Raw genomic sequence first — 22804 nt, 5'->3', positions numbered from 1 at the left:
AATTATAAGAAATGACTGTAATATTTTTTCTGTCTAATCGAAATGACATAAAAAATGTGGTGCACACTGTTAAATAACTCGCTACGCGCGTTATTTTTATGTTAGTTCTTCATAGACAGAAAAAATATTACAGTCATTCCGTAATTGTATTGGCGTTAATACCACAATCATCACAATAATAAAAAAGAAATGATTTTAATGAAATGTATTGAAATTTCATATAAAAAAAGAATTGTTATTTTAATTTCACGGGATTTGGAAGTCAATATCGGGATCAACTTCCATGTTTTCTACGAAAATGGGAGATAACTCATTCTAGTTTCGTTTTTAAATTGCTGCAGGCAAGCCGGCGAAAAAATTGAGACAGCAGTTGTAAGAAAGGTTGTGAACCCGTTTGAAATGTTACTTTATAAACATATTTTTTAGTTTATTTTTAGAGCAAATAAGTAATTACCTTTTCTACGATTCACAGGATTAAGAGAAAAAGGCCATATGTCAGAGCAAGGAATTTTGTATAAACCTGCTACTTCTATGCTAGAGTGTTGAATATGTATACATATAATATGCATTTTTAAATATAATTACATACTATTTTGGATGCCAAAACCTTTTAGTATCATCCCTTGGTGAATTCTGCATTAAAGTGAAAATTTTTTGAAAAACTTTTGTGCACCAGTCACAAGGAGGTTAAGACGGTATCTAAAATCCCACTTACTATAAACATGTCCAAGTGCATTTGCCCTTGGTCTCTTTTCCATTTTAGTAAATTAGTGACTAGTATTATTCCTTCAACTTATTTTTCTTGATAAGTGAAGGTTGACCTCTGTTAGCAAACTATTTCCATTCTCAATTTAATATGGGGACAAAGTCCCCAATTACCAATGATTACGGTAGAAAAATTAATAAAAAAAAAAAAAATCGGGGAAAATTTCCCGAATTTTTCATTCTACTAATGAACTCAAATCGTTAACTTTTTTTTCTGATCTACCTCCTGTTCTGGTTTTCTCCACTTTTGCGCAGATATCTGTCTTGTTTGCATGAGACTTTGAAAAAATTTATATTTATCAGTCTTGTAAAATATAAGATTGGATCTCAATACAAATTCAATTTTAATAATTGTTTGATAAGAAAAAACGTTACCTGATGAAAGCGTTTCTTTTGTTTACATCGAATATGACGTCATAACTTAAAGAATGTCACAGCTAATTCCATAACAACAGAATCAAAATCGGGAACGTTACGTACAGTATTTCGGTTTCGTTTATCAACGTGATTGAATTAAAAAAATAATACATACAGACTTCGTCCCCATTCACAGGTTATGCCTGCCTCATATTATGGTGAATCAACATGATAATCATGTTAATTCACCATATTAAATTGAGAATGGAAATACTTCAAATAGTACATGTATATTATATGTTTATGTGTTAAGAATCAAAATGTTTTGTTGTCATTATGTCCCGTCAGGGGCCCTTAATTGGAAAGTAAAGAACTTTCAACTTTATAGTATTACTATACAAATCCTTGGTCAGAGAACAGGCACTTGTGAAGTTGTGTCTTTGCAATTTACATCCTTGATTTCAACCAAATTAAAATCGATAAATTTCATCATTTGTGTTCACATCAACAATTATACATCTTTTAATGCCTTGTTTATAAATATCCAACCATAAATGCCTTCAAAATATATTTTGAGTTAACATTTTTGTAATGAAATATGTATATTGAACAGATATATCATATTATGGAGGGGTATTTGCGATAAATACCAGTCAAGGGACTTTGAAATTCCGGAGCTGCAGGTCAAGGAAATTCTATCCCAAGACTGGTATTTTTCACAAAAACCTCTCCATAACATAATACACCAAATAGATTTGGATTGAAACTCTCTGTACAGGTACAGATAAGAAAAAAAATACTTGTAAGCTGTAATTCATAAACATGTGTATGCATAATTTTGAGACTAAGTGGATATTATCAATGAACCGCGGGAATTGTCATGATTATATATATATGTACTAATACGCATTAGCTCACTTTTGTTATGATACCTCATATCCACAAAAAATGGCAGGAAGATGATCGCGTTGTAAAAAAGGAATATCCCAAAAAGCAAATACCATGGTTTTGAGGCATATTCACCGGCAGTGGTCATGGTTGTGTAAAACAGGCAAATTTGTTGAAATGAGAAAAAAATGTTAGAATATGCCAAAAAAATCTGTAGTTATCAAATAAGATTAGTGCACATTAGTATCAGCCATGAGGCAGCAGAGATTGGTACTTGAAGACAGAGACAATTTTGAATAAAACACTAGCTTAATATATATATGTAGTTTTTTTACCCACCACAATGCGTTGTGTGCAGCAGATATTAAATATCAGTGTGTGTACTATTTTTGCAGGATTTTAAATCAAATTTATATCAAAAGTTTAATGCAATGTCTCTTACAGGTTTGAAAATCAGTGCCTATCAACTATGTCATGCCCCTTGATTTTTTATTTTATTATTTTCATCTATTATTGATTCAATGAGATAATAGAGAAAATAGACTATGTACAGTATTTTTAGTGATTGTTGCTGTTTTTTGTCTTCTGAGACTTTGAGGTTGGTGTCAAATATTTGCTCTGATAATCTACATGTATGTTATGTTGAAAGAGAAAAAAATCCAAGCCGTTTTAGTGGAAAGCATTCTAAGGAATCAGTTGTGTAAAAAATAACTTGTTTATATATATATATATATATTATTAGCATGATTAGCACATTTTGAAATAAAGAATCATGTAAACCCTATGACATCATCATGGTTTTGGAAATAAGTTTGACAGTATGTATTTGTTTCCAGAGATTGGTATTCCTACATCTAGATGATACCATTCCTTATCAAGAGTGCTGTCAGTTTAATTTTCTTAGCTACTGGTATTCAATATTGGCGACATGGGTAATTTTTTTTCTTTGTAACTGCACATAAATGTCTTGACTATTGTCAAATAAATGATGAATGCATCAGCTAAATTGGAGCTATTACCATTAATTTTCATCAGATTCTTTCATCTTAACCTCAGGTATCTTGTGTCCATGTGTTAAACTTTGAATCTGAAATCAATGGTCTATATCTTGACAGGAGTTTTAAGTGTTAAAAATATTTATAAGCTTTCTTAATTTTGTTTTGAGTTGTCAAAAAATTTGCTGTCTTTTCTTTTTCTTCTGAAAGTACAAAGTCTTAAATTTTCAGAGATGATAGGGATAATTATGATAACAACTGAGAAATTAAAACATATTCTTTAATTTTTAGCTGATTTGTCCTTTTCCTGACCTGTTGAATATTTTTATTTAGTCAATGTATGTATGGTTTGTTTGATCTCAGTTCTTTATTGATCAAAATTTGATTGTCACATAAAATTTTCTTGCTCTCTAAGATTCCCATTGTGATGTCATGATAAAGACAACCATGTCTGATGACGTCATATATATTACAAGAACATATTTTCAAAAAGAAGGATTACATTTGTCTGCATATCATCTGAAAATCATAAGAGAAACAGATACCACTACAAAATCTTGGTGCGATACGATATTTGTCCACTTGAGTGGATAAATATCGTTTCACACTTGATGCAATCTAGATATTAACACATTTATATATATCTTAAATATATATCTTGAATAAAAATAAACTTTTATCTATTTTACAGAACTATGACTAAAGAAGGTTTAAGTCCAAATGACCCTAGTTCGCACTCTCATCCAGAAGACTGTCGTCTAGTACACTTAGACTTGGAACTTAATTTGGATTTCAACAAACATATATTTAGTGGATTTGCCCATCTCACAGTAGAGAAACATAAAGATGGAGTTGATACAGTGGTATGTTAAATATAATAACTTGTATAATGTAATGATGCATTTACATATGGAGGATTATGACTCCCTTTTGAGATTTGACATTGCTACCACATGCAAAGTGAAGAAGTTGGATTTCTCTGCCTGACTACATGTATTGATAATGTCCCATCATATTTTCTGAACACAGTCAATCGGAGTCTTACAGACTTTCTATATAAAAAGCAATTTCCTTATGGTAATTTTAAGATTATGAGTTTTTGCCTATGTTCGTTTGTCTGGTTCAAGTTTTTGGTCAAGGTAGTTTTTTATCAACTTGAAACTTAGTACACATGTTCTCTATGATATGATATTTCTGATTTTAATGCAAAATTAGAGTTTTGCACCCAATTTCATGGTCCACTGCACATGGAAAATGATGAGGAGAGTGAGGAATCTGTGTACTAAAACCACATTCTTGTTTTAACAGGTTTTAGATTCAAAAGATTTGAAGATAAAAAATGTAACAGACCAGTCAACAGGGCAACAGTTGTCTTATTCTCTTGGAGATAAACTTGAGGTGTTTGGATCTCGTTTAGAGATCAGACTTCCTACTACCAATGAAAATAAGTAAGTAATGATAAAATTTGTAATAGATTTGTATTCTGCAAATGAATAAAAATTGCACTATAGATTCTGTTGAAAACTGAATATTTTGGGACAAAATAAATTGTCCTGTCTGCAAACTAAAGAGTTTCATGCTATCAGAGAGAATCAGTCATAACAATAAAAGGGTTAGTTTTCTCGTTTGAATTGTTTTACATTGTCATATCGGGGCCTTTTATAGCTGACTATGCGGTATGGGGTTTGCTCATTGTTGAAGGCCGTATGGTGACCTATAGTTGTTAATGTATGTGTCATTTTTGTCTCTTGTGGACAGTTGTCTCATTGGCAATCATACCACATCTTCTTTTTTATATTAATATGAAAATGATAATAATTTAACAGCATACACATATCATGTGTATATATGTCAATGTATGTAGTTAACATGGTTTAGACATATGAGAGAAATAAAAGTGTAAACATGTTTTTTCTTCAATTTTTCTTTCCATACTTTATGAGCTTAAACTAAAATGGCTTATACAAAACAAAAAGGGCATGTGTACAGATATTCTTAGGTCAACCAGTGCAGGAGATTATACAAATACAGTGCTAATGTTTGTTGTGCAGCTAATATTGATACCAAATTGTTATGTGTTTTATCAATAGACTGAACATATGTTTTATTGTTATTTAATTGCTGTATGATTTATGATTAGACTGAACATATCAATAGAGTATGAAACCTCCCCAGAGGCCTCAGCATTCCAATGGTTGACAGCCGATCAGACAGCAGGGAAGAGACAGCCATATTTGTTTAGTCAGTGTCAGGTATGCACAATAGGTTTTTCTCAAATACAAATGCACAATATTTTTTTATAAATTTCTCACTGATACTGTTAATCTAAACCTGTTTGATACTTGAGAACTTTTAGAAGTCTACTATAAGGTAAATAAAGATGTTTAAATTATTGTTTTCTACAATTCAATAATAGAAAGTAGATACACATGTGATATATGGTAATGATGAAAATCTAACAATACTTAAAATAAGTACCAAATGATTTTCTTCTTGTTTTCCAGGCAATTCATTGTAGAAGTTTTGTACCTTGTCAAGATACCCCATCAGTTAAGTTTCCATACACTGCCAAGGTAAAGTTTTATCAATATAATCACATCATATATATGTAATTTTTGTAAGCCTATTTTTACTCATGTGAAGTGGACAGAGGTAAACATGCAACATTATACCAGGTCTAATATGCAACTATGAAAGCTGAATCAAGTTGAGCTCAATCTCAGGTAATGACTTCATGATAAGTAGTATATTTGGACTGAAATCTATTTTAGGCCCAGCTCATGATGTTTCAATATGTTCATGTCTATGATCTGTATACAATGTTTCTCATTAGGTAAAATAAATATTGGACAAATTAGTTCAAACATAAATAGATTAAAAAATACAGAATCTACATCAAATACCTTGTCTTATGTCATGCAAAGGTGGGGAGATTACTGAAATGATTTGGCAAAGCAACATGCCCAGTTGAAGTTCTTTTTAATCATTTAACCAACCTATTGGAATAAACACACAAGTATCTCATGCCACTGGTATTAACCATGTGGCACACTTAAGTTTGAAGCATAACAACATTCATTGTTTGGTTAAAAAAAACCAAAAATTAAAATAATCAAACAATTACTTTTTTGTGAGAGTTGGTCCATTACTGTGGTTTTTATTTTCACAGATAACAGCTCCAAAGGAAATTACTTTACTGATGAGTGCCATTAGTACAGGATCAGAGACAGATAGTAGTGATAGCACTAAATCTATTTATAGATTTGAACAGAAAGTACCAATACCATCTTATCTTATTGCTATTGTTGGTGGAGATCTAGAGAGCAGGTAAAATCAGCTTTACATCTTTTTTTGTCTCCTGTATGACACATTACAGGAGACTTAGAAATACTGGGCTTCAGTCTGTCTTCCCAGTCTTTTATGTCAGATTTTATCAAAATTATATCAGTGGTTTACATTAGCAATGTCTCAGACAAGTTCAAAAATCAGTGCAGAGCAAAGATTTCATTTTTACAAGAATTATGTCCCATGAATATTTCTTTTCTAGAAGATTGCATTGAACATGTAAGCACTGTGTTTCAAGCCTACATTTCTTTAAAATAAAAGATATTAAAAAAAAGTATTAAAATCAATTAATGGGCAACAATAACCATTTACAACACATCAAAAGATAGTTGTTTCATCAGAAATTATACTACATCTTCTGTACATCTTTTATTTTCATTTTCAGAGATATTGGACCACGGTCAAAAGTATGGTCAGAGAAAGAATTTGTTGATGCAGCTGCTTTTGAATTTTCTGAGGTTTATATATGAATTTGCAATTTGCTTAGCAGACTAACTATAAAATCTACTTTAGAGGCTTTGAAATCAAAAGATTTTTTTTTGGTATCTTTATTTTTACCATGAAACTATCAAAGAAAGAAAAACTAAATACTGTCAAAGTATGGTTTTGAAAACACAGCCATGGCTCGCTCCAAACAAGCTATGAAGGGTTCCAAAAATGACATGTGTAAAATCATTAAAACCGGAAAAACCAACGGTCTAATGTATATATAAAAACTGAGAAACAAGAAACACTTGTGAACCACACTAACAAACGACAACTACCCAACAACAGATTTCTGACTTAGGACAGGTGCAAACAAATGCAGCGGGTTTATAAATTTAATAGGTACCAACCTTGGCCCTTTTCTGAAACAATAGTGAAACATCACAACATAAAAAAGACACTATGCACATATTTGATCAAAAGAAACATCTGTGGTAAAATCACAGGTTTTGGTATCTGCAAATGTACATGTCTAAAGAACATCATGAAAGGTCTCAAAGATTAAAATGATTTATTCATTTGTATTTCCAAAATAATAATCGAAAACGTTTTCACAATATTTGCAAATTTGATAAACATAGGATGAAAGGTGTCTTTGTTTAAATCTGAAACACACTGATATGAACTTAATTTTGATTTAAGTTTATAAGTAAATATGTTATGAATTTGAAGTGAAAAAAGGTGTCTATTTTGTCAAAAATTATTTTTTTTAGACAGAGACTATGTTAAAGACAGCAGAGGATCTATGTGGTCCATATGTCTGGGGTCGGTATGATCTACTGGTTTTACCTCCCTCTTTTCCTTATGGTGGAATGGAAAATCCATGTCTGACATTTGTAACACCTACTTTGCTGGTAAGTTATAACTTAGGATAAGTCATATCTAGATAGCATTTAGAATTAAGGAGATGTGGTATGGTTGTCAAATAGTCAACTACCCAACAGCACCAAAATAACTTGGATGTAAGCAATTATTGGTCACCCAAAGACTGTTAAAAATAAGTAACATCTGTATGGTACATGTATAGTCAACTATCAAAGGCTGAAACATGATAAATTGTGAAAAATTCAGTGAGAAAACCAGTGACTAGCCTTTAACAAACCACATATGAAAAAACCCAAGAAAACATGACAGACAGCAACAAACAACAACTGCTGAACCACAGGCCCCAGGGCTTGGTCAGGCACAAAGAATATGGGAGGCTGATAATTGCATTTAAAAGCATTTGAAAATTTCCAACACTTTAACCTTAGTCATGTTAAAGTAAAAATGAGATCATGCACAGTAAATTTTTAATTTGCGCTAAATTTTTGGTCCAATGCAGTCCATATTGCCTATAGTCTTATCATTTAGAACAAGATTATTAGTAAAGCAAACATTAAATTAATAATATATCGGTATGTAAGTCTATTTCACTCATTACTGCAGGCTGGTGATAAGTCTTTAGCAGATGTTGTTGCACATGAAATCTCCCACAGCTGGACTGGAAACTTAGTCACCAATAAAAATCCAGAACATTTTTGGTAGGTTTACAAGGACTTTTTTTTGTATGTTATACAGATAAGTGCACATACCCTACATACAAATGAAATTAGGAAGATTTGGTTTGATTGCCAATGAGGCAACACTCCACCACATACTTAAAGATGTACAAATGAAGTTAGCAATAATAGTTAACAGAACGTCCTATACCTCATAGCAACCTATAAAAGGCCCTACCATGATAACTGCTTAAAAAAACTACACTAACTAACAGCTTAATTTATATGATGTAAAACAACAACAAACAACAACCAATGCATAACAGGATCCTGATTTTGCACATACAGAATGTGGTGGAGTTATAAATGTTTTGGGTCACCCAAACCTCCTCTAACCTGGAACAATTGTAAAAAAAGGAACAATCCTGAGTCATCCTTATAGTGCTTACTGTATTAAAAACAGGTCACCTAATTTTAAGTGCAATTCCATAAATAGATAGTAAACTTAGTACAAGTTTTAAATACAAGTGTAATCTTATGTAAATCTGGCATTTTCATGGTAGGTTAAATGAAGGTCATACTGTTTTTGTGGAAAGGAAAATAAAGGGTAGAATGTATGGTGAACCTTATAGACAAATAAGTGCTGCTGAGAGATGGATTGAATTACAACAAAGTGTGGTAAGAACTATTTAGATAAATAAACCTCATCAGATATTAATCTTTATGGTCAGGTTAAATGAAGGTCATACCGTGTTTGTGGAGAGAAAAATACAAGGTCGAATGAATGGTGAACCATTAAGACAGTTAAGTGCTGCAGAAGGTTGGAATGATTTACAACAAAGTGTGGTAAGAATTCTTTACAATCTTTCTTTCTCATTTTCCATATATATACTATGAATATATGTTACAAATAATAAATGCATAAAAATTAACTTGCTTACTTACAGTTCCTGTAAGCGCCATGTGTCGCATAGGGCGCAACCTGAAGCCTCCCATCTGAGTAAGTCTGCTGCTTGTCGTTGTGCTTCTCCCAATGTCCACCATCCAATTTCTGTTATTTCCTTGTCTACAATCTGGTGGTGTCCACATCAAGGCAATTTGACAATCATTCCATGGGTCCATTCTCAGGGTGTGATGGTGACCTATCAAACTCCATCTCCTGGTCTTAATAGTGTTGGTGATGCTGCACTTTTTGGCTCTTTGCAGCAGTTCTGTGTTGGTAATCATAGTTGACCATAATGTCATAAAGATTCTATGCAATTTCCTGGTTTAAAAGGTGTTAAGTCTTTCTCCATCTCTCTTGCTCATCTTACAGTTCTGCCACGTATAATAACATTGATATTACATTGCTTTTTTATTTTTGTGTTTCTACTGTAAAAAAAAATTAAATTAACTACATATTTGAAAGATGAAGGAAAAATCAAATTGCTAAAGGTATAAAATATGATAGACCTATGCAGTATTAGCAATGATTAGTAGTATAAACTCTCTCTAAGGTACTGTAAATTCAGAAATTATTGTGTGCATTTATTATTGTAATTTAGTCATTTTAGATTTTAATTTTTGCTTTTTGATAAAAATCCTGTTCAATTCTAAAAAAAAATTAAAAGGCAAGTTTGAATTATTGTGATTATAACCCTGTCACATTTTTCACAATTATTAAAACATTGCAATAGTTTCTTGATTTACCGCAATTGTGTTTTATTCACAAAACAAATACATTTTGTAGTATCACAAATTAATGTGATTGTTACATTGTGTGGAAATGTTATAATAAATATTCAAAACAGTAATCCTTGGCACAACACTATTACTTTGAAATTGTTGACATATAAACTAAGCTTAATGTTCTTTTCCTAAGATTTGTTGCTATACATGTACATAAACACAATGTTCTGAATAAACAGGTTTTGCTTACCGGTATGCTACCAAAGCATCAAATTATAGTTTTTGAAAAATTGGTCTCAAGACTAGAAACAAAAACCATCAACCCTCAAGTGATTCTTATTTTCAGAAGAAAGAAAAAAAACAATGGCATACAATCCTTTAAAGACTCTTTAGCTAGGATTAATACAATTTTTTTTTTTTTGTATCAATTAATTATAATACCTGTAGCAGAATATTGAAATAATATTTTGCTTTGAGCAGTAATTTTTTGTCAGTTTTGTAAAAACAAACTCTATATCATATCTTAATGTTTTATTCTATTGCAAGTCAATCATTCAAATCTGTATTCATACGAAGTTCACTTTCAACCTTAGTTGGAGATGTGTAGTACTTTTTAAGTTATTGAAAAGAAGAGATTATCAATGTTGAAAATGAAACAAGGCTACCAGGTGAACAACTTTGTTGAGCATTTAGGTCCAATAAGATAGCATCTAGTTTAAAATACACATGTAACGCTGCTATGTTAAAAAGAATCCATACTTTGTTCATTAATTGTTTTGTATTTTTTGTAATTTGGATGTAAACACACGGAAAAACTGGAACACTTTTAATATTTCATGTGAAAACATGCACTGAAGTTTATTATTTTATTGATATATGATTGATATTTTTTTCAGGTTGACGTTTTAAAAAATGGTCCCTATACAAAACTGATACCAGATTTGAGAGGAGTGGACCCTGATGATGCTTTCTCCATTGTACCATATGAAAAGGGATTCACATTGTTGTATCACCTGGAAACAATTCTAGGTGGACCAGGTAATATTGATCAAATGAATCTTCATACTCATAGGTCATCCTAACCTTTTTGAAAAGCCACAAAGATTGTTTCAAGACACAACTGCATGGTTCCAAATTATGGGTATTGTTAAAGAACAAAAAAACAAAAAAACTCCAAGCAAAATTCAAAATGGAAAGTCCTTTATCAAATGGCAAAATAAAAAGCTCAAACATATTTTACAGAAGTGGTCAGTTTTATTGAAAATGAAAAATAAAAGTTTATAATTGTAATTGTTGACCAACAGACAAAAATGTGAGATCAATTTTAGTCATTTCAGGAAATGCTGCATAAAAGATTTTGTTATTTGCAATAATGAAAAAAACTTTTTGAATTTATAGAACAAAAACTTGTAATTTGAGCCAAACTGATTGAAAGAAAACACTTTGCATAAATTTAATACAATGTAATAGTTTAAATCTTATTTTTTCAAAGTATTTATGAAATTGAACTTGGTACATGTATTATATACATTAATGTAAGATCTATACTATTAAACGAGAAGACCTCATTTTTGGTGTCGCTTCTCTTCTTTCCACAATAAATTAATCTACACGCCTCTGTGTCCTATAGGTACAGTGCATAGTCGCATTTGTCATCCATTCATATGATTATTCAGATTGAGTTATTTTAGGAGAAAAACGAGAAAAAAGGCATCCGGATATTGTCCCGTCATTGTACGAAATTTTAAGTCAGATTAGACTTCCGGTTTGCGTTTTTCTGTATACTTTGAACATACATATACTACGAATAAAGTGTATTTTCAGAATTTTATCTGCTATCATTTTCAAGTTTACTATCCACGGCGGTCACAGAGTTTATAAAATAGAGAGGGTCTGTATACTATATCAATGATCACCATGGATCGTGGATCGATTAGTAAACTTAGAATTGAAAGTAAATACGTTTTATTTATATAGTAATGAATGTTCATAATACAAAAAATGTATACAGATAAGCGCTAAAATTATTCATGTGAAATTATTCATGTCATTAAATCTTTTACAAAATTCATTGATTACAAAAAAAAGAGAAGATGTGGTATGATTGCCATGTTGAGACAACTCTCCACAAGAGACCAAAATGACACAGAAATTAACAACTATAGGTCACCGTACGGCCTTCAACAAAGAGCAAAGCCCATACCGCATACTCAGCTTCAAAAGGCCCCGAAATGACAATGTAAAACAATGCAAACGACAAAACTTTATGTACAAAAAATGAACGAAAAACAAATATGTAACACATAAGGGAGCTACCATTTGATTTTTATGGGGGGGGGGGGGGGCTAGGATGAAATTTGAAAAAAATAGGCAGGACAGGAGTTTTGAGTAAAAAAAAAAGGCAGGATGGAACACTTCGCAAAAAAAAAGGCAGGATGACAATTTAGGTAAAAAAAGTTAGGATAAACTAATAAAAAAAAAGGCAGGACCGAATAGAGTGAAAAATAAAAAGGCAGGACAGAGATTACAACTAAAAAAAAATGCAGGACAAAATTTTTCATCCTAGCCCCCATACCCCCCCCCCCCCCCCCCCCCCCCCCCATAAAAATCTAATGGTAGCTCCCTAAACAAACGACAACCACTGAATTACAGGCTCCTTACTTAAATTAATGTTCATAACATACTAAATGTATGTTCATATTGAAATTGATAGAACACCAAAAATTGGGAACTTTTGAAATAAAGGTGGAGGGTAAAAAAAAACCAAATATTGGGAACTTTGAAAATAAAGGTGGAGGGTAAAAAAAACCCAAATATTGGGAACTTTGAAAATAAAGGTGGAGGGTAAAAAAAAAAAATTCCTGTCCCCAATAACCTATGACTTATGATACTTTTGCTGAAATTCTCCAGTCATTCCCAATAACACTTTACATACTACTACGCTCTGAATGCCCGCGATTTCGCGGGTGTGTTCTAGTAATTATTGAAACTTAGCCATGTATTGTAGATGAATTTGAACCATTCCTGAAGGCCTACATAGAAAAATTCAAATACAAATCCATAGACAGTACTCAATGGAAGGATTTCCTTTTCTCATTTTTCCAGTCAAAGGTAGGTTTTGCTTTAAAATGTCCTTACTAAGATCACATAAAATATTAGGATGCATGTTAAAAAGATTATGTCATAACTTTAGGTTCCATTAAATTCAATGAAGAACCTAAAAAAGTGGTAGCCACATTTATTAATAAAAGATGGGAACAAAAATAATCAATTTTGTTGGTGGTCATCATTTCGTTTAATCACAACAATCATCTCAAGAACTAGTATGGTTCAGACATTTCCATTTTTTTTTTTTTTTTTTGATGAGACATATCAAACCAACTTTTATTACAAAATGATTGTCTCAATTATAGACTTAAAAGTCATATCGTCGCTGGGCTTCTAAAATGTTGTATATGACTTTTTTGGCTAAAAATACTTTTTGACACCAATGGTCTGGGCAGGAAGAAATCTTTAGTATCAAAAAATAGCATACAGTTAGACCATTCAAAATGTGTGAAATAAGACATATTACAAAATTGCCAATGTCAGTTGTTTGTAAAGTTTGCTTCCAAAATGTGGTATGAAAACTTGAAAATCGTTGTAGAATGGCTTTGGGAACAAAATAATTGTACATTTCTTTATTTCTGTGAAAATAATTTAAGTTCATGGATAATCCAGAAATGTCAAAGTTTTTATTTCACTGCTATTTACAAAAATGTTCAGGTTCACATACAACATTTTGGAAGCATGCATTTTGCCAAAATTTTCAAAGCCTGTTTGTGAGAAATTTTTTTCTTGAAAAATTTGTAATTTACAACATTTTAGAAGCCCAGCGACGATATGAAACTTCAAATTAAAAAAGAAGAAGTTTACTTTTTTTGATTGCTTGCTTCCAGCAAACAACTCGCCGACATGTTTTCCATATGCAGCGTGACCTTTCTTGTAAAAATTCCATGATTGCAATATGCAAGTGCGAATGGAAAACAAAATGTAAACATCGCTCCGTCATCATGATAAACTTAATTTTATTGTACCTGTTAAAAACGTGCTTACCTGAATGTCACTGCTTCTTTGTTGATTGTATAAAAATGGGTGACAATCGTTAAACTTCGGCTTCAAAATACGACCATTAATTAGCTGCCATATTTTCACAACAACACTGACCTATTGAAATATTTTTTGACGACCATACAAAATTTATGCAAAAAAAATGATAAAATCGTGCACAGAAACTAAGTTTATGATATATGTATGCATTGGTTCAAGAATTGGATTTTAATTTTTTTTCACTGGTCACTCATTTCATATGACTTCAATGATCATTGCTTTTGCATATTCAACTTTCCTCTGTACTTTCTAAGCCCTTTTCTGTTTTTTGAGGCTAATCTTTGAAATTTTTCCTCTGACAGCAATATTTCAATATTTTCTCCTTGATTTACTATTAATATATTACTTGACTATTTTCATAAAGTTAAGATTGACTGTTTGTATGGGATTATAAATGTCATGATCAATATTTTTTTATGATATTCAGATGTGTTTTACTAGTTCTAAATGCATGCAGAATCTTAAACATATCATACTTTAAAAATAAAGTTAAGAATGGAAATGGGGAATTTGTCAATAGAAACAACCCAACTAAAGAGCAGAAAGCAGCCAAAGGCCAAAGATGGGTCTTCAGCACACCACTTACCTTGTTTGCCAGTGTACACTGTGATCTTATTAAGTTCTGTAGGCACAGTTTTTATATTTTATTGATAATTTATCTCTTTATAGGTTGATGTATTGAACAAAGTGGATTGGGACACATGGTTTTCTGCTGTTGGGATGCCACCCATTAAACCAGAGTAAGTTTACTTATATTGAACATTTTATTTTCATTTTAAAAGCACCAGATGCAGACTAATATGTGCAGAATCAATAGCCCTGAAACTGGATTTATAACTATGCAGTAACAGTTAACATTTATGCTTAGAGATATTTTCTATTTGATATTCTTCAAATGATGCAAAAACCTACAAAAGAACTCATTTTCATAAAAAAAAAAATGACATTACCTATATGTGTGCTTGTGTTTGTTTTTCATAAGTACTTAAACAGATATATGTATGGAAGAATAAAATTACAAAGGGTCTTGTGCTATCAACATGATCAACTTGATGAATATTTAGGACTCAACAAAATTCCTCTTAATTAAGGAGGCCTGCTGGTACAAAAATTTCAGCAAAAAATTAAACATTTATTTTTTTCATTACAATTATTATTCACTATTAGTTATAACTTGATGATATGGTACAAAAATCAACCAGAAAAATCGATCTGGTTTGACCCCAGATGACTTTTGAAATATTAATATCATTGAAAAAGCTCCAAATTATCTCCCTTTGGTGCAAAAATGACACTTTTTGGCATTAGAATTGAAATATCTTTTTTAACTCACTGGTGACCTTTTTTTTTATTATTGTTTTCAAATAAGCTGTACATAAACTAAATAATTGTAAAATTTAAGCGATTTCTGTAATTTCGTTCTTTTTTTATTTCGATACTTCCTTTTTTTCACCTATTACTTCAACAGATAAAGGGACATTAACAAAAATGTATGCTTCTTTCGGAGGCAGATTGTGAGCTTAAATGAATGGTGACCACATTTTTTTATTTCATTTTTCTATAAAGTATATGATAAAGTTGATTTATAAAAAAATATAGCGAAATCCTATATTAAAAAAAAATGATTTATACTCGTGAGACCCCTTAAAGACCTGTGATTGATTATACTTTAGCTTTCTTATTACAAGAGCAAAAAAAGTGGCTTGATAATGCCTTCTCCTGCCTTGGCTATGGCAAAATAAGAAGCCTTATCATGCCTTATCATTCCAATGCCCAAATAAATGGTCTGATCATGCCTATTCTATTGCATAAAAAATGGCCTTGTTATGCCTTTTGTCTTCGACGGCTATACAAGTAGCCTTATCATGTAATCATGCATTATTATGTGTTCATCAGGAATATTTATTTTTCAGATTTAGAAGAATAAAAAATATTGTTTATAATATTTTATATTGGTTTTATATTATTCAAATACATTTCTGTTTATTAAACTTTGTGCAATAATAAAATTTCTGTATTCATAATTTTTTTAATTTATTTCCATACTGTTCTACTTATAGATATGATGAAAGTCTTGCAGTACCTTGCCAAGAACTATGTGACAAATGGTCTGCCAGATCAGATAGTGACCTGTCTCAATTTAGTGCAAATGATATCACTAAGCTAACATCCAACCAGATTAGAATCTTCCTTTATAAAGTATTATTACTGGAGGTAAATAATTTTCTAACATCAATTTTGTCATTTAGAATTTTTTTCCTTGCCAATTTCATCTTGCCTTTAATTTTTCATAGAAACTTTGGAAGAGTGCATATAATGGTATACTAACTATAAATGTCCTCTGAAAGACAGCTCAAAAGATTATTTTGGTTTTGGTATCAAATTCAGCATACCAGAAAGCAACCAGATCATATATTGACTCATTGATAAGACAACACTAAATTCACAACTTTTAAATGAATAAAAAAAACTTATTAATATGGATTAGGTAAAATTATTAGGTTGAAAAATGAAAACAGCGCCAATAACAAACATTGTGAAATGTTCACAAACCATCTTGCTCGCAAAATTGAATTTTTCCTCTTATTTCTTCCTTATTGTACTCTATATTCTGCACCTCGTCTGGAAGATTCAATTTTGGAGAATAAAACGGAGGACTATACAAGCCTTTTAACAGTATTGCTATATCAAAGAATACTTTGCTTTATGTTTACTGTAACTCTTACTAAATCTATTGCTATAAAAATTATAGAAATAATAATTGATATGTTTTAAATTTCAGAGTCCATTGTCATTAATCAAAGTCAAGAAAATGGAAGAATTATACAAGTTCAATGACAGAAAAAATTCAGAAATCAGACTTAAGTAAGTTTATGATAAATAATAGTCCAAGAGTGTGTATCACAATTACAAAATCTATGTATACCATAAAGATATATGCAAACTGAATGTACAACAGATTATTGTTGTATCCTTGGGAGAAAAAACCTTAACGCAGGATCTATATTTAATCAGACTGTGTCATCTTGAACCATTTTCATTATTTTATAAATAGTATATAAAAGTTATATACGTTTGTAATGGAGGTCTATCCATGTTTCTGTATGTAACCATTTCCTGACTGATTATAAGTATCCAATTGAAACATTATAAAATGGATAACTTATATATGTGTTGTGTGATTGTAGTGGGATACAATTATTCCTAAAATGGAAATCTGGACTTCATTTCAAAGGACTGCTTTGAAACATATAAACTTGCAACAACTTTACACAAAAAATCCAAAAAAATGTTGCACTCTCACCATCAAATTTTGTCCTAAGGGACCGTTCAATATTTATCAGATGGATGGGCCGGTGCAAAATGGGGCGGGGCAAGCACTTTTTTTGTGGAAATATTTGGATGGGCGAGAACTTTTTTTAATATATATAGTAGATGGGCTAGAACTTATTTTATTTGAAAAAAAATTGCTTTCAATTTTATCGATGTGGAGGAAATTCCTTTTGCAGGCACAAAAAACATAAGGGACATGGTCTCAACAATAATTTTCAGTTTAGGCCAAATCCAGATAGTCATCTTTAATTTTTTTCATAACTTTTTCAGATCAACTGGCATTTTCATAAAACTCTACAATTATTTCATTTATATATTGATCTTATAGAATACCAGGTTGTTGGGTAGTTTGGTGAATTGCTGTCATTCTATGGATTTAATAAATAGGTTAAAAAAAAAAGCTAAAATTTTCAGTTTTGGCTAAATCCAGATAGTCATCTTTAATTTTTTTCATAACTTTTTCAGATCAACTGGCATTTTCATAAAACTCTACAATTATTTCATTTATATATTGATCTTATAGAATACCAGGTTGTTTGGTAGTTTGGTGTATTGCTGCCATTCTATGGATTTAATAAATAGGTTAAAAAAAAGGTAAAATTTTCAGTTTTGGCTAAATCCAGATAGTCATCTTTAACTTTTTTCATAACTTTTTCAGATCAACTGGCATTTTCATAAAACTCTACAATTATTTCATTTATATATTGATCTTATAGAATACCAGGTTGTTTGGTAGTTTGGTGTATTGCTGTCATTCTATGGATTTAATAAATAGGTTAAAAAAAAACTAAAATTTTCAGTTTTGGCTAAATCCAGATAGTCATCTTTAATTTTTTTCATAACTTTTTCAAATCAACTGGCATTTTCATAAAACTCTACAATTATTTCATTTATATATTGATCTTACAGAATACCAGGTTGTTTGGTAGTTTGGTGAATTGCTGTCATTCTATGGATTTAATAGAAAGGTTAAAAAAGCTAAAATTTTCAGTTTTGGCTAAATCCAGAAAGTCATCTTTAATTTTTTTTTATAACTTTTTCAAATTAACATGGATTTCCATTAAACTCTATAGTTATTTCATTTATATATTGATCTTACAGAATACCAGGTTGTTTGGTAGTTTGGTGAATTGCTGTCATTCTATGGATTTAATAGAAAGGTTAAAAAAGCTAAAATTTTCAGTTTTGGCTAAATCCAGAAAGTCATCTTTAATTTTTTTTTATAACTTTTTCAAATTAACATGGATTTCCATTAAACTCTATAGTTATTTCATTTATATATTGATCTTACAGAATACCAGGTTGTTTGGTAGTTTGGTGAATTGCTGTCATTCTATGGATTTAATAGAAAGGTTAAAAAAGCTAAAATTTTCAGTTTTGGCTAAATCCAGAAAGTCATCTTTAATTTTTTTTTATAACTTTTTCAAATTAACATGGATTTCCATTAAACTCTATAGTTATTTCATTTATATATTGATCTTACAGAATACCAGGTTGTTTGGTAGTTTGGTGAATTGCTGTCATTCTTATGGATTTAATAAAAAGGTTAAAAAAAGCTTAAATTTTCAGTTTAGGCCAAATCATTGGATAGTCATCTTTAAACTTTTTTATAACTTTTTCAAATCAATTTAGATCTTCATATAACTCTACAGCTATCTCATTTATATACATGTATTAATCTTACAGAATGCCAGGTTGTTTGGTGTTTTACTGTCAAATGTTCGGATTTAATTAATAGGTGAAAAAGGGTGCATCAAAGTCAAAAATATGTCTGCCTAAATTGCTTAAAAAGACCATAATTTCTTTTTTGAAAGATTAGATAAAGGGACATTGGTATTTGAACTATATTTAACATGCTGTGTTATTAAGACAATAATTAGTAATTCAGCATATGATAATATTTTTACTAGTCCAAGAGTTATTGTCCCTTAGTTTAAATTATTTCCTTTATTTTAAATCAATATTGTATCTGAGGCTGCAAATATAAAATCAAATATATACATGTATATTTATGCTGGTTTTAAAAACAATAAAATGTATGGTTCTGATACACACTTAAATATTTATATATAAATGGAATTAACTAGCACATTTAAAATTTTGTATTTACACCAAAGTCTATTCTTTGATTTCAAGACATAAACCTGCAAACTTTCAAATAGAAAAAGAACTTTAATATTTTTTGATTGTTTTAAGCTTTAGAGGGGCAAGGACTTTTTTTATAGATTTTTTTAGATGGGCGAGGACTTTTTTTCAGAATTTAAAAGGATGGGCATTAACTTTTTTAATGAATCAATATTAAGAATGCACCGGCCCATCCATCTGATAAATATTGAACGGTCCCTAAGAACATTGTCCTACTTTGAAACGTGTTTGTAGGCAAAATTGTAATAAAAAAATAGTTTTTGCTGTCAACATTAAACTTTTACACTGACAGTAACAATAACATACAAGACACTGGCTTCTATGGAACCATTTTCAAATTCTCATGTACAGTTTCATGATTAGTTGTTTAGAAACTTCCAGTGCAACTTGGTGATTTGAGTCATTTTTACCCTCAAATATTTAATCTTTAATGATGTTTAGATTATGGTGTCCATTTGTGACTGTCAGGTTTGATATGCTTGATATCTAATTCTTTGAGTTTTGTTTTATTTCAGATGGTTATTACTGTGTTTGAAGGCACATTGGGAGGATTCTATCCAGTATGCTTTAACATTTGTGAATGAACAAGGACGAATGAAATTTGTCCGACCAATTTACAGGTAAGTTTCCTATTAAGATGTACGGTTGAAGACCTACAGTAACTTTTAGGTACTAGTTGGTTATTAATGAGTCATTGCTTTGGAGATGAAGTTGTTGTTGGTGGTGTGAAATGTGAAATAGATGAGGGAATCTGTTTTTTGGTCAAATTGTTTTACATTTTGTCATGTCAGTGCTATTTGTAGTTGACTATACAATATGTGTTAGCTGTTGTTGAAGGCCATAATGTGACTCATAGTTGCATATATCTGCTTCACTTGAATTAGTTGCCTAATTTGCAATCATGCATTGGTCTTATTGTATTTTCAGGAATAGCAGTTTTCCTAATATCACCAATTTTCTTTATTTCTGCAAGTTTTCTAAAAGAAGAGTATTCCAAACTTTCCTATACTAATATGAATACATTATTACATGTTTGTAATGAATTACATTGACCTATTGAAATAAAAACATACTTTTACATATCTTGACGCCATACAACAATAGACAATGGCAAAACATTGTGATGTTGTATCAAAGCAACTGTGAATGCATAGAAAAAGATATAGTTCCTCACACTTTCTACTTTGATTCCATTAAAAAGCCCATTGTCAATGTACTAAAAAGAATAACTAATCTAAGAATTCAAATATAGAAAAATATTAAATAGTGACCAACAACACTATTACTTGATTAATGTGCTACATGCATTTGTGAATAAACTCATCATAGATACCTGTATAAAATTTTGTATTTACACCAGAAGCACGTTTCATCTATCAGTCACTCTTTGAATATTTTTCTAAATTTATGTAGTTATTCTATAAATATCTTTAAAGCTGTATCTGAAGATGAAGTTTAACATATATCTTATTTTTCTTCTGTTTTAGAGCTTTATATGCATGGGAAGGTTCAAGGGATACTGCCATAAAGAATTTCTTATCAAAACGTCCAGAAATGCATACAACAACAGCAGAATTAGTGGCCAAAGATTTACATTTAGGAAGTTCATAATCAACTCTAAGAATAATGTTTATGCTGTTAGAGCAGTGCTAGAGATTGAAACTTGTTTACATAATCAGAACATGTTTATTGATAAAAGAACATATTCAGGGGCTTAGCATATTACTTGCAAACCTGTGTAATGCTTTATAAAATGTATGGTAGCAACTTGATTTATAAGATGTATGGTATAAATTGGTAGCAATATGATTTATAAAATAATTAGATATTTACGAAGTCCTAGATTATCCTTATTAAACAAAATGATGATATAAACTTCAATTTTGAAGTTTGTTTGTTGAAGGTTATAAATTCCGAAGTATCTGTGTTAACATTGATAATATGTCATGTTAATATATATAAGGAGTTACATACTGATAATTATATATAACTATTGGTAACAAGGATGATATACATGTATTCATGTAATTTTGAATAGTCTACTTTAGTCTGTTTAGTAAATGCATCAATGTAAATATAAAGGAATTTGACGAGACTGTCATCAAAGTGAGAGGGTTAGCGCTATAAAACCAGGTTTAATCCACCATTTTCTATATTTGAAAGTGCCTGTACCAAGTCAGGAATATGACAGTCCTTATCCATTCGTTTTTGATGCGTTTTGTTATTTGATTTTGCCATGTGATTATGGACTTTCCAGATTGATTTTCCTCTAAGTTCAGTATTTTTGTGATTTTACTTTTTACATGCTAGTCATGTTATATGTTGACTGAAGTTTTTTTAGCTATCTCGATTTTTCTTATTATTAAAACCAGGTATCATTCCACAGACATGTGAACTCTGGTATTAGTCAGATCCTTGTTTTGTGACATAAATTATATATGTTATCTCCCCTTACCAATCTATGTATAGATCATTGCTTATATAATTTCTGAATGAACAAGTAAATTTGAACAGTTATGAATCATTTCGTATGAGTTCATGTCCTATAATAAAAAATAAAATAATTTGCATACTTTATTTTTCTGCCCTTTTTATACGCCCGTCGTCTTTTAGACGGGACGTATTATGGTATACCGTTGTCTGTCCGTCCGTCTGTCCGTCCGTCAGTCCGTCCACACTTCCTTCGGACAATAACTCAAAAACACTCACCAATTTCCATGAAACTTAAGTGAATTGTTTATATCTATTGACGTAAGCTCCCTTTCGTTTTTTTTTAATTTCAGATTTTAAGTTTTGGATTTATGGGGCTTTATTCATAAAAAAGGGGGGATTTTCAACACTTCGGACAATAACTCAAAAAGGCTTTCACCAATGTCCATGAAACTTTGGTGAATTGTTTATATCTATTGATGTAAGCTCCCTTTCAATTTTTATAAATTTCAGATTTTAAGTTTTGGATTTATGGGGCTTTATTCATAAAAAAAAGGGGGATTTTCAACACTTCGGACAATTACTCAAAAAGGCTTTCACCAATGTCCATGAAACTTTGGTGAATTGTTTATATCTATTGATGTAAGCTCCCTTTCAATTTTTATAAATTTCAGATTTTAAGTTTTGGATTTATGGGGCTTTATTCATAAAAAAAGGGGGATTTTCAACACTTCGGACAATAACTCAAAAAGGCTTTCACCA

The 22804-nt window shown here is 30.7% G+C and overlaps 1 protein-coding gene across 4 annotated transcripts; it reads left to right on the top strand.

The window, feature by feature from the left end:
* Positions 1–294: 294 nt before the first annotated feature.
* Positions 295–21444, top strand: LOC139513034 (leukotriene A-4 hydrolase-like). Of its 4 annotated transcripts, none has more exons than XM_071301117.1 (18): positions 295–381; positions 2847–2942; positions 3697–3868; positions 4314–4453; positions 5146–5257; positions 5510–5578; positions 6175–6332; positions 6736–6808; positions 7550–7690; positions 8265–8359; positions 8881–8995; positions 10882–11023; positions 12993–13096; positions 14804–14874; positions 16195–16348; positions 16917–16999; positions 20128–20232; positions 21100–21444. In XM_071301117.1, exons 2-18 carry the CDS (start codon positions 2869–2871, stop codon positions 21221–21223), a joined length of 1932 nt encoding a protein of 643 aa, XP_071157218.1. In that variant the 5' UTR covers positions 295–381; positions 2847–2868; the 3' UTR covers positions 21224–21444. The 4 variants fall into 4 exon arrangements, with proteins under 4 accessions (XP_071157218.1, XP_071157221.1, XP_071157222.1 ...); XM_071301116.1 differs by lacking the exon at positions 8881–8995 and adding an exon at positions 9049–9163 and having other exon boundaries at positions 299–381; XM_071301120.1 differs by lacking the exons at positions 2847–2942; positions 8881–8995 and adding an exon at positions 9049–9163.
* The last annotated feature ends 1360 nt before the right edge of the window (positions 21445–22804 follow it).

This window comes from Mytilus edulis, chromosome 2 (genome assembly GCF_963676685.1).
Source record: "Mytilus edulis chromosome 2, xbMytEdul2.2, whole genome shotgun sequence".
Taxonomy (NCBI): Eukaryota; Metazoa; Mollusca; class Bivalvia; order Mytilida; family Mytilidae; genus Mytilus; species Mytilus edulis.
The sequence above is the reverse complement of the archived record's forward strand: the minus strand, read 5'-3'. Positions and strand labels throughout refer to the sequence as shown.